Source organism: Harpia harpyja, chromosome 21 (assembly GCF_026419915.1).
Source record: "Harpia harpyja isolate bHarHar1 chromosome 21, bHarHar1 primary haplotype, whole genome shotgun sequence".
Taxonomy (NCBI): domain Eukaryota; kingdom Metazoa; phylum Chordata; class Aves; order Accipitriformes; family Accipitridae; genus Harpia; species Harpia harpyja.
Window position 1 is genome coordinate 3912091 of NC_068960.1, and position 17835 is coordinate 3929925.

Genomic DNA, 17835 nt, shown 5'->3' on the forward strand with positions numbered 1-17835 from the left:
ATTTAAAGCCACGACCTAAGAAACAGCTCATGTTCAATACCTGCCTCCCATATAGCCTTGCCACTGTGGTTCACAGTATTTTCTTAACGGCTTTTCTTCAAATCTTTTACACTCATAGTAATCCAAAGGTTCTGCAGACAAAGATTGGATTGTGCCATGGAGGTAAATGCTGCTCCTATGCTGGACAATCATACCACTTCAGTTTTCAGAGTCCCTTCCATTAGCAAGCAAGAGTTTGGACATGAGCACCAGTTACAGACACTGCAGAGTCAGCTGATGTCCCTCACCCTTCCCCCTCTTCTTCCTTCAACAAACCCAGGATTATAAAGCAACATTCTGAAGCACTGGTAAATACACAGAGACATTAGATATTCAAAGAGAGAAATTAAGTCTTCTCTGTGATGAAAGGGTCTTTTAACTGAAAGTAAGGAAAACCCAACAAAGGTTGAAGTTTCCCTTCCTTTCCCCTCTCCATTTCATAACTTACCCTTCACTGTCTAGCACATCCTTAATGCTAGCCTTGGTGATAATGGCATCATCACACTTGAACCACTGGTCCTTGTGCTGCCGGATGAAGCTGGTATAGTGCCCACTCTCCAAGGTTCCCTGGTGATTAACTACTGCAAACAAGGAATACCTGGTACAGAACAGAGTTAATGAATATGCGGATCAAAAGGGGAAAACCAACTGACATTTTAGACAGGCTATACATAAACATGTATAGCAATAGTAAAGGATCTGATCCATCAATAAAACACCAGTTCTTAACATTAACCGGGAAGAGGGCATTCTTGCCCAGGGAAAAGAACCACATTTTTCTTTTTCTGTCTTGCTATTACTGCAACACCCCAGTCTGATGACAGCCGTCAGCTTTACCAATACTGGCTACCAAGATTTTTCTTATAGAATAGATACAATATTGATGCATTCCTGAAGAGGACAACTGATTATCTAGTCTGACCTTCTATTTCCCTGAATTAGTTACTCTAGTGAATGAGAAAAATGCATTTGAGGTATGGGGCTGGGGAAGGAACTAATCTTAATTATAGCTCATCTTAAATATTTCTAGTGATAAATTGCTGTACTGATTAATTGTCCTTAATCTGTAAAGTCTGTACCTATTTTGAAATACTGACATAACTGAATACATTCAGCCTCAACTTCCAGCTTTCAGATGCTGCTGTGCATTTGCGTGCTAGCCTGAAAACTAGCAGACACATCTCTGTTCCAAAGAAAGATACTGATGGACTAATCAAGTTGCTCTTAACCTTTTTTTCCCCTTTTCTTTTCTTAAAAAGGAGAAAACTGAAGACCTTGGCTCTTTTGTTCTAAGGTAAGATTTTGTTTCCAGTCTTAAATATACTTGCAGCTCTTTTTCAAATGTTCTCCATTTTCTTTAACTCTTTCTTGAAATACTATCCTCAAACTGGGATACAAACACAGCTGCACAATGGTAAAATAATCTTTCTAATCTCACTTGATATTGTCCTACTTGTGTTCAAAATTCACAGAGCTCTTCTGACACAGTGGTGCCACAACAAGGCACCTATTCAGTTGAATGTCCACAGAGCCACTGATTATAGTCACTCTCTTCCTAGTGGAGTCCTTTAATCCAACTAGGATGGACACCACTCTTTAGTCCTACATGGAGGATGCTAAGATTGCCCCAGCCGTTTACTGGCATCCAGCTTACTAAGCAGCCCAGATGCCTCTGCTCTCATTACCTCATCCTCTTCATTGTTAACAACTTCTCCAACTTAAGACTTGTGCAAACCTCAACAGTGACCAGTTGTGTCTTCTTTCAGATCTTTGCTAATACTATTAAACACCATACATCTAATGAATCAATTGCTATAGGACCACACGTTAACACCTGCCTGGTATCTGCTTATATGACAACTGCACTAAGACCTGGTTAGCTGGTTTTTAAATCTATCTATTGTGTGCTTCCAATTTCTTAACTAAACTTTTAGTGCCAAATGAAGTGCCTTGAAGAATTTAAATACACAACATCAGCACATGACTGTGGCAACCAAACTTGTAACCTCATTAAAGCAAAAGATAAGGTTTGTGGGACCATCTATATTCCCACAAAGCTATGGATATTGGTTTCAATTACACTCCCTTTACATTGTTGAGCAAGTCCCATATCAGCCCATCATTTATTCTGACTGGAATCAATACCTGACCAAGACACCTCAGAATTACTGGGGTCATCTGCTTGGGACTTTGAGTGTCAGTGTTCTATAAACTTTTTTTCAGTCCTCTGGAACTCCCGTTGCCATTGCAATAGAAATAGGATTATTTAAAGGAAACACCCATCCCTTTTAATACTGTAACCATAGCTTTTAATTTTGCTCACAGACCGATTGCTGGGGTTATCACCTTCAGATCTGAAAGTCAGCTGCCACAAAACCACGAAAGGGTAGGCAGTTGTGGTGAATGAAGCTTTATTTTGCAACAGTTCAGACTTACTGTGCTGTCAAATATGGTAATGCACTTCACACTGCAGGATATACAGCAGACTGTACATCTCCTTCTAGGAGCCAACTACCTTTCACAATAGGAGTCATGGAATGTACCACTTACTTATTATCATTGTTTAGACTATCCGTCGGCTGCTGGTATTGCCCGTTCATTCTGCTCTCTTTACTGCAACACACACACACACAAAAATCCAGTCACTTAAAGCAGTGGCTTCCCAAACTGAGGAAATAGGTTTTACATGACACAGCCTGTTTGCCGAATCCAGGTCCTCTTTCAAAAGCACAATGCTGCTTAGCAGCAGAGAAGGGCTGCTGATTAGGATGCTGAAGATGCTTTATTTGTTCTCACAGCAATGCTACATAAGAAACACCATTTCTCCTCCTGGTCAAGGCTTCAGTGCTGCAAATACAGATCTGTTTACGTCAAATGTCCTATCCAAAAAGCTTAAAAACAGGTTAAGAAAAGATTTGTATTTTAAACCTGGAAAAATATCTAATTACATCAATCCTTTATCCTCTGATGGGTCAATCATCCTGGCTCTGACTTGTAAATTCATTTTGTGTATTGACAGCAGCAATAGGATTATGTTGTTGATTTCATAGGCGATGAAATTCAGATTACTGAGTTATGCCTGCTGATTATCCCATCTATATTCCATTATGCTTGATACCTTTCATCAGCAGAGCCTGTTCTATCCAGGGAGAATTCACCACAGAGGAACAGGGAAGTCTCAAAATCTCCAAAATATACTGGAATAAACCATATATTCTTAATATAACACCATTTAACAGAGCTTCAGGGCTCTCCTTTCTCTCCTGGCAGAAGCAAATACTTTTCTCCAGGGGAGGGCCTCTTTATGAATATACCTTTCATAAAGGTTTATTTATATAAATGTCATGTCGTTCACAAACCTGGGAGGTGGGAGAAGTCTTACTGTTTCTGTTTAAATACCAATTAGAAATATCTATTTTAATTTGGACTACGTTTCTTCTTGCAGCATTCTCTAACAAAAGTTGAAGGTACAAAACAAAAAAACCCAGATTTGCATAGGTGCAGGAATAAAGAGGAAGGATTTTTATAACTTCAGAAATACTAGGTTAGGCATTAGGTTATGTCTAGTCTGCCTAATTACACAAGATGACTGTGGGTGGGCACTCAGGTGATGGGACCAAAGCAGAGATCTGAAGGCAAGATGGATCTGAGTCCATAAATTTAATGTGCAACCAGAAACGTAACACACATTAATAAAAAAAAAAGTTTAAATATAAAGCTTTTTCTGGCACACAAAACTCAATAGTTTATCTAAAAATTAGTTTAGAAATTACGCACATTTCAAGGAGAAGCTTACAGCAGAAGTACCATTATACATACTGTTCTGTAACTTTGATTCAAGGATGTTCCATGTTTCATGATGCACATGTATGAACTGGTAAAACAGTTCTGTCCAGGTCTTTGGGGGTTTTTGAACTTGGTACACACCTGGAAGCCATGAATGGTGTCATGTCCAGCTCCAGCGGAAATGAGACATACGTAGTGATCTTTCGCCTCAGTTTGGCTGAGTGTTCAAACCGCTGGAGACAAAGTGGAAGAATTTTTTTTTCATTAGAGAAAGGCTAAGTTTTTTGTCTTTTATAAATATCCTAAGCTTAGGAACAATAACATGCAAGCATATTAGCAGTCAGCATCCAGGGTCATCCCCTGATTTTCTTCTACCGACTATCTGGGCTGGGAACACCCGTGTAAATGCTAACACAGTTCTACCAGGGAAATAAACAACAACTTGTGGGGGAAAAATATGGTATTAATTAGATTGTTTACCTTAATATCTATACACACAAACTTATTCCCAAGTGACATTCACAAAAAATGTATTAAACAGAGAGAGCACACACAGCCTTTACCCAAACCAGTGTTCATTTGTACTTCAAACTATTCAAATATATGGCTGCTGCCTACACTAGCACACAAAACTGGTGACAATGAGAGCTTGCCATCAGATTCACACACTTAATCCACCCATCCAATCATCTCAAGTGACAGGACTCAAGCCTACACAGGAATACCAATTCAAATTAAAGCAAAAATGAAATATGATAATAAAAAAGCCTTGTCCCTCCACCAAAAGGAGCCTGCAATACCCACCATCCTCTCCTCATCTTCTCGATTGAACATTAAGTGGAAACAGGAACAAATACCAGAAAGAGATGAATGAGTTTCTATTTAAAGGCAGCTTCTCTCCCCATTTCTCAGAAATTCTGCTCTATTTACACTTCAAGTTAATTATTTTCCAATTGTGGTGCCATAACAATTCCCTAGCAACAGATCCAGACGTGAAAAGCTGAGACTTCTGTAATTCTTATCTTTTGTGTTTCTTTTTTGCTTTAACACATGAAATTAAATTTGCATTTTGCATGGACAGGACAACAGAATCGCTTAGGGAGAGTAATTTATTAAAAAAAAAAAAAATCTTCAATCTTTCTGGATAACACAAATACCGAACTGAGTGTAGGAAAGGGGTTGAGCACATTCACATTGCCTTGCCCAAAGAGCAGAATCACCTAGGTGTATCTTGCCAACTACTCTGCAATAATAAAATAAAAATAAAATAAAACCAAGAGCCCAACACCCCAGAAACTCCCCCTGAAAGCCAAGCAGCCAGCCAAGCACTCCTGAAACCTCAAGTCAGTCATGCAAGAAAGCTCTTCAGGAAGACCACAGCCAAAGAACAACAGAAGAACTGTACTGCTATCTAGTCCAGTCAGGCTAATAATATCTTTGGCATATAACATTGCATATCATCTTGGTTAATACTCAAGATGCAACTGAAGAACTGCTGGTATATGGGGGTGAACATCGGAAGGCATGATTGTCCCAAACAGTCTGAAAAGGCCTGTAAATTACAGAAAAGGGAATTCTTTCCACCTCTAACACCTTTTTTAGTAGAAAGCAGAATCAATCTTTTCTCACAAATACAGCCCTTCCTGTGGCATTCTGTTTTCATGTCAAGACCTCTGCATTTCATTAACAAGCTTCTGTACAAGCCAGATTTTGAAAATAAATTCTAAATCACTGCTATGCCAGATACGGAGTTACTATGTAATTTAACAGTTCCAAACTACAATCATTCTTGAATACAGTCCGTGACTTGCTCAGTGAAACCATGGCACTATAGTTACACAGATTATTAGGTTTTCCAGTATGAACATACTGACCTAGCTTATAGGGCTACTGGAAAATAAACCAGAAAAACTGCCTGCATGCTACAGCGAAGTTCAGCACGCACTTTGCCATGACAGCTACAAGATAAAGGTCTAACTCCAACACTATTAAAGTTACTCAGGTGTTTTACCAAAGTTCAAAGCCTAGAAACCGTGTAAGAATTGAACAACTGAACGAGGTCTCTGGAGCAAAAGGCTGTAGTGGCTGTTCTTTCAATTCACCAACTGGAAAGAAAAGCAATACAAGCCTTCAATTGCACACAGCATATAGGCTGCCATTTTAAAATGTTTCCAGTCACCATGGTTGTAGGTAAAATGCTGTTTTTCTTCATGTATCTTATGTGACATTAGTATCATCATCAGATAAGCAGTTTCTTGAAACACTGGTCACAGTAAGAGCTGAGGCCAGTGATCATGAGTTGCTGCCCAGCAGGCAGAGGACTTGTCATTCTGTCCCAGGAAACACTCAAGACCTTAGAGGTCTGCATCTGAAAAGCTCAAGCAGATCAGAGACGCAGTTAAATTACTATGGTGGATGCTTCTACAAAGGCCTGTGGCATCACTTTTCAAGGACCCTTTGCCTCTTGACACAGAATGACCTTCAGCTTCTGCAATACCTGCCTACTTTGCACCACAGTCATACTCTTTATATTTAAGACATACATTGTACAGGACTAAACTATCTGAGAGCACCAACTATGACATTATCTCCTATCATTGCATCTGACAATCAGGATTGGAAATGTTGAAAACTACATCACAGTTGGGAAGATACAAGAAGCCTTCTCCATTGCAACCGATAACTTTCTCATGCTTGTCCTTCAACACAGAGTTCCTCTGTGGCATTCTTCCAGTAGATGTGTAGGGTAAAAATTTTACCATGCAGGATGAGTAAGTGTTATTGGAGATTGGTTTTTACGCTGGTTCAGGTATTGTACTAGCCTTCCATTTTGTTTCTAGATTCTGATTAGTTAGGTTCCCACAGACATACTGCAAAGCTACATTATAGATAATGTAATACTATCATAATAGAAAATCTAGCTGGGCATGCAAGCTATTCTTTATATTAATTTGTATCATAAAAGATTAGTCAGTGAAAGCCAGAAGATATGTCCAGGAATTTAGCTCATCCTCTCCGAGGGGAATATATGTCCTCTGCTCTGTCTGCCCCCTGTGAACTTACTTTGAGATGAAAACAGGCCACAATGGGTAACTTCTTCATAGTGAGTTGTTTGGTAGATTCCTGGTAGCTATGGCAACCACTACATTTGATTTTGGCACTGCTTCCTAGATGTTCTGGCCGTGTAAACCTGAAAAAATATTAAAAAGCAAAGGGATGCACAAACCCATCAGATGATTTTCCACACATGCTGAAAACACTTCTTTTACATTTACTTGTGGGTCACTGGCACCACAAGAGACAGAGTTCATGGCTTCTAAGTGTCATTTTGAAAAAACCCAACACCTATAATAAAGTGCTGTGGTTCAGATATCCAAATCTGACATTTATCATTGCCCTACTTGGTAACATTGCACTGAAATGCATCAGTGTCTGAGAAAGGAGCTGAATGTTAGTTCATCTCCTACAACAGGACAGCTAATTTTCATACAGAAAGCAAAGATCTTTTGCTTTCAAAAACAAAAACATTGATATGGAAGTTCCGAAGCAAGATGACACGACTTCTGTGCTCAGCTGCATGCTATCTGCAGGACACTCTGCTAGCTTGTAGCCCTCCAGGGCTAGGATCAAAGCTCTGAGATGGAAAGGGCTGTAAACACAAAGTTCTTTTCAAAATACAGATATCTTCCAAGAAAACCCAAGTGTTGACAACTAGAAAAATATCTTTCAAAATTTTCAGACAGAACTGCTCAAGGGAGCTATAGGAAGAGACCATTACAGAAAAGGGAACTGCTTAGAGAAAATATACTACCTCTATGTTCTCACAACACACTAAAGCAAAATATCTCTCACTTTTTCAGAAACTGTCAGCACAGAAAAGGCTAGGAGGATGGACTGCTAAGTCTCTTCCTCCAAGCTTAGACTTCCACGGGGCAAATAAATCATCTCCCCAGAGGCTGCTTTACAACTAGGATTTTTGAGATGAAATATTTTGAAATATAATTGAACATCTTACATTAATGCACACACTAAGTATGTGAGGGCAACACGTTATCAGCTTGTCACTAACCCTACCTTGCCTCATTCTGTTTATGGCCAATGCAGCCTCCAGCATTAAATGATCATCACAGCCTCTTGGTCTCCCCTCTTATTTGATTAACAAGATCTCCTTTACCTAGCCTATGTACCACCATTCTCTGGTTTTGGTTTTTGTTTATTTATTTTTTTTCTCTCAAGTTTGTAAAAAGGCTTATGAATTTGTTGTTGTTGTTGTTAGGAGTGCCTACATCTTTCTGGTTTTTGTCATATTCCTTCTCAATCCTTCCTTCTTCATGCCAACTTCAAGTTGTATGGCCACACTGGTTGACGTGAAGTTACACACCTTCCTTGTTTGAATCTACTATTCAACCTGCTTGCTAACTTTTGGGTAAAAACCTAGATCTATCCTCTTTATCCATTAGAGTTTAACTTCTTTCCAAAATCCATACTCTTCAAGAGTATCTTTGAGCCCAGATGTTTTTCCTTCCTTATCATCTCTCTCTGATTCTACTAATCCCCATGTTGAAGAACATCACCAAAATTCAACTGGTTTTGCCTCCTGATGCAATCCTGCATCAGCTATTTCTCATTTGTACTAACTCCCTTGTTTTCTTAAAATTACTGATCTTAAAAGTATCAAGAAGGTTAGAAATCAGATGTCAGAGGCTATGAATTTTTATTTCAGGGGGATTAGTTTTGCCCAGGCTACAGGTGACCTCTTCCTCAGACAGTATCTTTGACAAATATCTGTATTTGCCACAAGAGAACGACTTTCAGATCTGCTAAAAGATCCAAGTTAACTGTGTATGAAGCCATAACATTCTCTCCAGTTACCTGTTTCCAAGATGCATAAGTTTCCTGCTCAGAATTATCTTTTCTTTTTGAAAGCCCAATTCCTTTCATTCTTAATGCCATTCCGGCAACTAAGCCAGCAGTAGCTGACCCTCAGCTCTGCTTAGAGCAATATCAGATTCATATTTGGTGTTACAATTTAGACAAATATTAAATGCATTGTGAACTCTTTTTATATGCTTGTTTAGCTGACACAACCAAGAACATGGAGACAGACACTAGTGGTTTTGAGCATTTAAAACCACTGGCAGCAGCCAATGTAAAATTTGTTTTCTTTTTGCATTGCGTAGCAACTGGTTTTGATTGCTTATTGTTAGGCCTACTGTTGCTCTGAGCCTTCTTTGCCTTCTCACTTTCTCTTATGCAAAAAACTAAAATATGTATAAAAATGCTGTTTGGGGATAATGCCATGACAAAGCATCACTTACTCCCATTGTTCAGTGCCACCTGGAGAGCAGAATGAAGCCAAATTCTTTTTATCCCACCAAAACTGTATTTGTCTCATTTCATACCTTCGCAAGCAGTCTGTGAGAGTGGTGGTGCCTGATACATGGCTTTCCCCATTTACGACACTGCCATCACTCCCCGGACTCAGTGGCCAGAACGGGGTGGAGGACCCTGGCAAATCCAAACTGATGTCCCAAAATGGGTCTATCGTTGTGGAAACGCCACTATGAAAAAAGAAAGGAGTTTAATACATGTTTAAAGGAAGTAAAATTAACAGTGTCTCTCACTTTAGGGTGCACACCAGATACTTACTTTTAAGAACTATGGGACCTACATCACCCCTAGAGGGCACTCAAAGATGACAGAAAATACATTTGCTCCGGAGTGTTTTCCCACAACTGATTGTTTTTCTGATTATTTAAAAGCCATACGTTTTAAGAAATATATGTGATGTACTAAATGCAAAATATACACATTTAATACATTCTCCCACTCACTGGAGCCCTGTGACTCAAAGTGAACAAGCAGGGTTACTCAGAGATAGAGGTACTGGTCATACTACCGACCAGTATAAACCAGCTAACATCTATGATGATAACTACATGCAATCCAAGTAATTTAGAAGCATGGTTCTCTGGTCAAGACATGGAAGATGGTGCTTAAGGCTACTTTGATAGAAAGAGCGCCAAATACTTTTGCTATACAGTAGTGCACTGAATTAAGCTTTGCAGTTCATATTAGCATCTCCTACAGCACTTGGAATTTGAGAGGCCAAAGAATAACTGCATCAAGAAGTAGTGTATGTTCTCCATCAGATCTCTCTACAAGAAAGCTGAAGACAACCCAACAGCTAGACTATGGAAAAAGCTTCTCAACATTTTAACTTGTATTGACTCAAATCTTTTCTTCCAGCATTTACATTTTTAAGAGAACTCCACAACTTCAGCGGTCTAAGCTCCTAGTTTGGAAGCTTTTTCTGTTTGTACACATTGCGCTTATTTTTTGAGTTCTCTCTTCCTCTAAAACTAGTGTCTTTCACTCTGCAATCTCATTAAGCCTACAATATTCTGCCTTTTTTCCAGCTTCATTTGTGCAAAAGTTGCCAGTTTTCAAAAGGAAACTTCCTTTGTTAAAGTTTCATCAATGCTAATATTGTGTCATAACACGTCAAGCTTTTCATTATCATATAAGGATTCTGTGGCTCTACCAGGCAAAGAACAAAATTTCCTATGTTTTCCTTACATTAAATCTTCTGCGAATCTCTCCAGGAAACTGAGAATAAAAGCAGATTCAAACAAGCACAGCACAACAGTCCATCTGCAGGACAGCGTGCATAATTATAAAGAATGCAAGACAGAACAAAAAACAAGAACTCTGACTTCTGCACTATGGCAACACCAAACATCTTGAAAGAGAAGTCAACTTGCTCCAGTACACAGAGCAGAAAAACAAAACCGTTTTTCCTTACTCTTGTGAAACATTCACTTGCTGGTACCTGAGATTACATTAGGTATCAGCCTCTTTGAAACGTCTCCTGATAATACACAATGCTCCTAACTGCAGGAAAATATGGTCGCATATCAGGATTTTCTTCAAATGTAGTGGCAATTACATACTTTCAAAACCAAGGAGATCCTGGAAGTCTTTTCCTCATGAACTTGGAAAAGAACAACCTTTTATACACTAGTAAAAAGTTTACGTCCATAAGCCTGTGGTACTTTCCAGGTAGCTTTTTTGGTATATCTTAATATATGACAGTTAACTGGTAATTGATTGCATTTAGCTGATGCTGTATTACAGTTCTTGTCTTGCTGGAATTTTACTGGTATTCAAGAAAGAGAAGATTCAGTATACTGTTGCACTAGATGGTGTACAGATTCAAATCAGAGTGCAGAATCAGAAAAAAATTACTTACTGGCAGACTTGACAGGTAACATCAGACTGCAGTCCGCCTGTGAAGATTTGGTCTATGATGCAGTTACAGTGGTTGGGGTTGTTGGCCTTCTTCCCATTATCATCACCTGGAGGAATGCAAACACAGACTCAGAAGTCAAAAATCCTCCAAGGGAACAGTGGTTTGTCTTGGACTGTGTCTCCAGTAACTCTCTGTAATGCAAACTTATAAACATACTGCAAATTCACATAAGCGATACAGAACCCTGAAAACGTTGCGCACTGAAGAAAAAAAACAAGAAAACAAGAGAATTCCTGGAAAAATATAAAAGATAATCAGAAGGTGACTAAATGCAGTTAGCTTCTGTAGAGGTGAAGCTTTAAGCAGTATCAGCTGTTAGCCAAACCCTTTTTCAGGGTATAGCCCTATCTCCCTTTACAGAGATTTGCTTTGCACTATCTGGTATAAAGATCAGTTCCTAAGACAAAGGAGTTCCCAAGGCGTTTCATGAAAATGAACATTTTAATTTCACTTAGAGTGCCACCGTGCAACATTTGTATCTAAACAAACGGCCAGCTCTTTACCACAGAAGCACTAGTTTCTGCTTAGGCAGAGTACTCAATAGTGCGTTACTTTCCTAAATGAACAGAGAGGAGAAATGTCAGCAAATGCTACTTTTTAATTCTATCCCAGTCATCTTCTGAGAGTAGAGTGAGAGGAGGAGGTTTGTTAAGACCCATTAACCTCCAGCCTGCTGTCTGCATCCCGTCCGTTCAACATAAACATGGACTTTCCGTTCAAGTTTTCACCAGTGAGAAAATGAAAGATGTCCTTATCTGAAGTGGGAAGATAAGTGCTGTGTCTTCCTCCAGCTTATTCAGAGACATGGCAATCCTCTAAGTTCCCAAGGGGCAAAATGAACGCATACCCATCTTTTAGGCATTATAAACTGTCATTGCAGGTCTCAGGAGCACAGCAATTCATTTTTATGATTTGAGTGCTGAGATTAGGCCAATTCAGCTTTCTTAGACTAACCAGAGCATTAAATAACCAAAAATTTCTTGGCACAGTTCTCAGCTTTGAAGCATACTCGTTCCATTCCTCAGAGGTGAACTAGGAGTGATACACTTTTTCTTTGATTTCCGAGACTGTACGGCTTATTTTCCTTGGGCAGGATAGATGCAATTGGTTTTGCTTCGTAGACAGAGATGCACACACAAACTATTTCACGGCACCAGCTAATTATTTTGTAAAGTACATCTTAAGATGTCTTCCAATCTCCTACAACAGAAATTGCTAAGACAGAATTAAGTTTTGCCAGGTTTCCTAGTATCTTTAACTTACTGGGAAGTATTTAATTTCCGAAACTGAAATACTAAGATGCTGACTCCTCGAAATCACAGCTGTTACTCAAAAACAATTAATTTCTAGTCAAGTATGTAAAAAAACCACCTGAAGAAACAAAAAGCATAGGGCAAAACCCCACCACTTGTGTCTAAGGTGCTCTAGCTGGAGTTATCTTGCGGCAGGAAAGAATAAGATTTTTTTTTTTTTTTCTCCCAATGAAGCTTTAGAAGTTTGTTGAAAAATATTATATAAGCTCACAAAGGTTCCACCTGATACTAGGTGTGGAAAAGTAGACATAGGTGATACCTACTAAGCTGCAATGGGCCACTTCAGTTAATTAGATCCTAAATGCCTCAGAAAAGCTCTCACTCATCTGCCTGCTTTAGAAACTTTTGTTTGAATTGTCAAGAAAAGCATATTGTTTCCTTAAAATGGCTCTTGAACAAAATGCTCTAAAATTAGATTTCAAACGTTCAGGTTGGGGGTTATCAGACCCAATCTCAGGCACTTCTTGATAGGAATTTCAGCTAAATCTTACTGAACTTAAGATCTTTATAAGGTCTCAATTATGTTAAGCTAATGAATAAAGCATATAGTATAGAAACTGTATGAGACATTCTTCACCTTTAGAAAAAGATCACTTACAAGTTTTAAAGACTACTTGTGGATTTTCAAAAAAGAATTTAATGTTTTTTATCCTTGTTTTTAAAACTCCCCTTTTCCTTTTTAAAGAAACAACATGCAACGGCTACATACTTGTAATCTCACCATTTGAAACGTTATCTCCCTCTGTTTTGTTTTGAGGGGGGCAGAAGTAGAGAAACAGTGCCTAGAGATTTTCACTGGACCACCGGTAACATCCCTGTTGGACAACTTTAATAGACAGCCATTTCCGCCTACGGGAGAGAACAAATACTCCCTTTTCAATTATACAAGTCAATTAGGATCAATGATGAGAGGGTCTCAAAAGAATATCCTGCAAGCTTGTTCCCAGCAAAACAGAAGGGCATTACCCACTCAACATTATTTCCCATGACATTTGGTTGGAGAGGAGGAAAAAAAAAAAAAAAAAGTAAGATTACCACCTACTCACACTTGTCAATATGTAACAGATGCTGAGAGGAGGTATATTATGCAGCTGAGAAGTAGAAGCTGCTAGATTGTTGTGCTCAAGTTAAGGTTGCCTTCAACATTTCTGTCTTACAAAAGTAGGTTTTAGTTTCATACATTTTTGTTTTTAAAGCTGGTCATAACTCCTACCAGGGAAATCAGCAGCTTCTTGTAAGAGATTGGTCAGCACAAGACTAAAACCAAACTTGAAAATACATCAATGTATACACTAATGTAACTACGAGAACGGCAGAAAATTGAGTTTAAAAGTTTGGATTCAAATTAAATGCAATTCTTTTAAAAAAAAAAAAAACAAACAGAAGTTAGTACTGCGTCTGTGCAATAACTAAGCATGTTAACTTGTGTTCAAATATATAGGCATCTAATATACTACTAAAGGTATATCATACATAACTGTAAGAATAGCTACAGGTTACTTTTTAACACTGGTTTTGGTTTTGAAACAAAAATAAAGAAGTTTTGCCCCCAACTTCCAGTATGTATTTTAAATGAGAAAAAGGAATTAAAAAATTGCCAGATTTTAAAAGGGGCATTTATCAAAACAAGACATTAATGTTAACTTTTCTGCTCTACTTTGGCCCCCAGTGTTCTGAACATGTGCTTGTTATTCTTTATGACAAAGCAGTGTACACATACATTTATATGGATCATAGCAGATGACATGTTTCGCAAGCATATGCTTTATCAGTTCCTAAGAATATCATGCAGAATTCACAGAGCAGGGTAGTGTTTTACTCCCAAATCTCAGCACAGCATTCTTTTTCTGTCATGATACCTAGCACCAGGCTTCAAATTTGCTTTGTAGCAGTCCTTGTTAAAGATGAATGCAAAATGTTTCATAAAAACCAGATAAATGCGGAATAATCAGCTTTAAAGTAGCACTCTTTTTTTGTTAGACAACTGAATAACATTGGCTGAATGAAGTTTGGGATAAAAAAATAGGATTACTTCAATTTTTTTTATCTTGCTTTTTGAACCTTTGTGTACAAATGCCCATCTCTGCTGCTTGATTGTTGCTGCTCTTGCAATAAATAAAAGAAACCCCAGAGCCAGTGATTTCACTGGGCTGAACATTAACTTTTGAATTGCCATCTTGCTCTATACAAAAAAATAACAATTCTGGTCTAAGCTTCTCCAAGTTTGAATATGTCCAAGACAAAGTTAGTAAACTACAAAATGTTTGGATGATTGGAACCTCACTGTCATGGGAGTTTGCAGAATTAGTACCCTGAATTTCTTCCAGAGCACTGATAAATAAGATGTATCTGTCATGTTGACTAAAAGCTGACCTAATGCTTTACAGACTGGGCAGAAATACCCATTATTTACATTCCTCTAACAAATAAAGACCCCTGGAACTCCTGAAGGATCCCACGTGAAGAGTGGGGTATACTTTGTACCTGTTCTTCATAGAAAAGTCTCAGAAAACATACAAAAAGCAACAGATCAATGTCTGATAATTTTAAGCAGCTTCTATAATCCAAACATATTCAAAGACTGAAAATCAAAGTTGTTGTGCATTTTAAAGATCAAAAGGCAATACATGCCAAAGTCCAGGTGAATGGTTAGGCTTCAGTACAAAGAACACGGCCGTTACCTACCCAGCAAAGCTGTTGATAGCATTACTCTGGTGAAGAAGCTACTCTCCAATGTAGAGTAAGTTCTGAATCTCATGTGGAAGCTTTTGTGGTGAGAAGGATTACAAATACCAATGTACAATGACACTGTAGAACTAAGCACTATCAAACCAGCAAGAGAGACCGGAATAGCACAAACTGCAGGTACAACTTTAAGTGTCATTTATAGTAGCAATGGTGGAAAAAGAATTCAGATTCAAGAAAGCTCTCACTTTTTTAGTTGGAGTATGCATTTAAGGACAGACCTTGTGCAAACTTTGGGTGAATGGTAGAGAAAGAGGCGTAATTAATAGCTTAGCTTTTTTTTTTTCTTCACCAAAATACTACTTGCCAGTTAGACCATCTTTCTCCAGCTGTTGGAATGAAAAATAGTGATGCATAGGCATGACAGACTCGATCCCTTTTATTTGGAAACATTTTATATTACTCAGCAGCACAGAGGAGCCCTGTGAAGTGTTCAGAATATGCCCTGCACAAATGCCACAGCTCAACACAACAGTGCTAGCACAAGGAGAGCTATCACCCTGAGACATGATTTACATGGGTGATCATACAGGTATCCTGGGCTTCCAAAACTTTACAGATACCACAAAAACAAAGTATATATTCAACCAGCATTAAAAAAACCCAACCAAACAAAACAAAACAAACAACTACTTGGGCTAGCCAGCCCATATAATAATCTCAGGGCAGTTAATTTTATGCTTTGTAGGATGCAGTATTACAAAACTTATCTTTAAATGCACATCAAAATCATATACTCTTCCTAATTTAGGCAATGACAGATATCAATAACAAGCACTTGCAGCTTTCTCTGACTTGCATTAGGACAATTCCTAGAAAGCTGAGTAAATGGAATGGAAAAGGGATAAACAACCAATGTCAGCCAAACAAGTATCAATGGATGTTTATACAGTTCTTCGTATAAGTAACACTTTCATTTACTTTAGTGCCTGAAGCCTTGGTCATCATGAATAATGTCCAACAGCTAAGGCCTTTGGACAAAATTTTCCCCATGACTTTATTTTACTTCACTCACTGTGTGTTAATTGTAGAACTTGATTACTGTTGACTGGAAGCTTTAAAAGCTTTTTTGATTCAGTAAAATAAATATTTAATATTGGCAGGGGAGGCATTATTTGCTTATTGTAGCTTTAGGACATATTCTCATTATTAGTAATAATATTTTTACATACTTCACATATGTGTGTGTCTGTGTGCATACATGGGTATATAAGTGGGAAAACTTTCTCATTACATAGCAGACTAGTTCATTCCAAAAGTGGTTTATCATGACCATACTTGAAATTCTGGTTTAGATTAACTTGTTTGGTTCCCACACAACTGCTCAACCACTTCTTTTAAATTACCTTGATGTGGTACAGATTATTTACCGTAGTTTAATAAAAGTCTCTCCATTTCTTCAGAGCCAGAAATTTAAAAACCTGGGTGCACAGATGCCAAGGATCTAGCGCTAATGCCTTCCCACTAGTAGCACTGTAACAGCTTGCTTACGTCCATGCAAGTAGGCTCAAACTTAAGGATATCCGTTAAATAACTGGATTTCGGTCCTTGTATTGAATGTAAATGGTACCTTTCCCACAACCCCAAAAAACTCTGTACTAAAGGTGCAAAACTCCCTAATTCAATTCAAGCTGGATGAAACCATTATGAAACTTGATACCAATTCAGAAGTCAGTGTTTTCAACACATCTGTGGTATCCAACAAGTTTTCATACACCTGCACACACTCTTTCCAACAAGGAATGTCCAACATATAAATTTTTCAAAGTTTTAGGACAGATCACACTTTCGTTTTTATTCGGGATGGAGGGGCCAAACAGAACCCAGAGTAAGGAAACTGTTGAGAAAGCTTGATTTTGTTGGTAATTCCAGAAGATACCTCAGAGATTCTTCATTTAAAGCCAAATCATGCTTTTAAAAAAAAAAAAAAAAAAGTCTTTTCAGATTCTTTATCAGTTTGAAAAGAGCACAGGGACCTTTATTGTTGCAAGTTTTTTCTTTACAATTCTGAGAAGAAAATACTATTTCTTCATGTACTAATCAGGAAGTATAGAAGAAATACAAAGATCATTTTATATCAAAGATTATGAAAAAGCTTCAAGATTTGTTAGATCAATGGTTCAGAAACTTTACAGGAACCAAGAAGTATTTGTTTGCACCTGCGTTTATTCAGTGTTAAGAAGTGATAGGTCAGTATTTGGGTAGACTCTGCTCCTTACAGTACTTCAACACTAGTTCCATTAGGCCTATTGAATTTCAGTTAGTGACTGTCAAATGACAGATATTAATAAATTACGAAAGAACTGTTCTATGTATTCCTGTCCTTACAAGTACTCTTTTTTGGAGAAGACTTTTTTGGAGGACACCTATTATGAATCTGAACAAGCACATCTGCTACCATGTAAGAGTATCTCAAAGATAAAAGCAAGACTTCAAAATGTTTCATAGAAGCAGTAGCAGCCTTCCTTCCCTTTGATAGTCCTCTGAGAAGCCAAAAACCTAACCTCTAAGTGCTTTTTCTAAGGGCATTAGAGGAAAGTTGAGTGCTTTAAAGCTTATTTTTAGTGACTAAGGATTTTTTTGTTTGTTTTGCTAGTATCAACCCTACTATTTTTCCCTTACAAGAATAACAAAAATTTC

The 17835-nt window shown here is 38.1% G+C and overlaps 1 protein-coding gene across 3 annotated transcripts in view; it reads right to left on the reverse strand.

Moving 5' to 3' along the window:
* USP22 (ubiquitin specific peptidase 22) overlaps positions 1-17835 on the reverse strand; it is a 111372-nt gene that overhangs the window by 2287 nt on the left and 91250 nt on the right. For all 3 annotated transcript variants that reach the window (XM_052773294.1, XM_052773293.1, XM_052773296.1), the window contains 6 exons: positions 11078-11183; positions 9228-9386; positions 6889-7015; positions 3967-4058; positions 2590-2652; positions 488-637 (listed from right to left, as the gene is read on the reverse strand). In XM_052773294.1, the coding sequence (XP_052629254.1) occupies positions 488-637; positions 2590-2652; positions 3967-4058; positions 6889-7015; positions 9228-9386; positions 11078-11183 (697 nt within the window). The remainder of the gene's footprint in view (positions 1-487; positions 638-2589; positions 2653-3966; positions 4059-6888; positions 7016-9227; positions 9387-11077; positions 11184-17835) is intronic.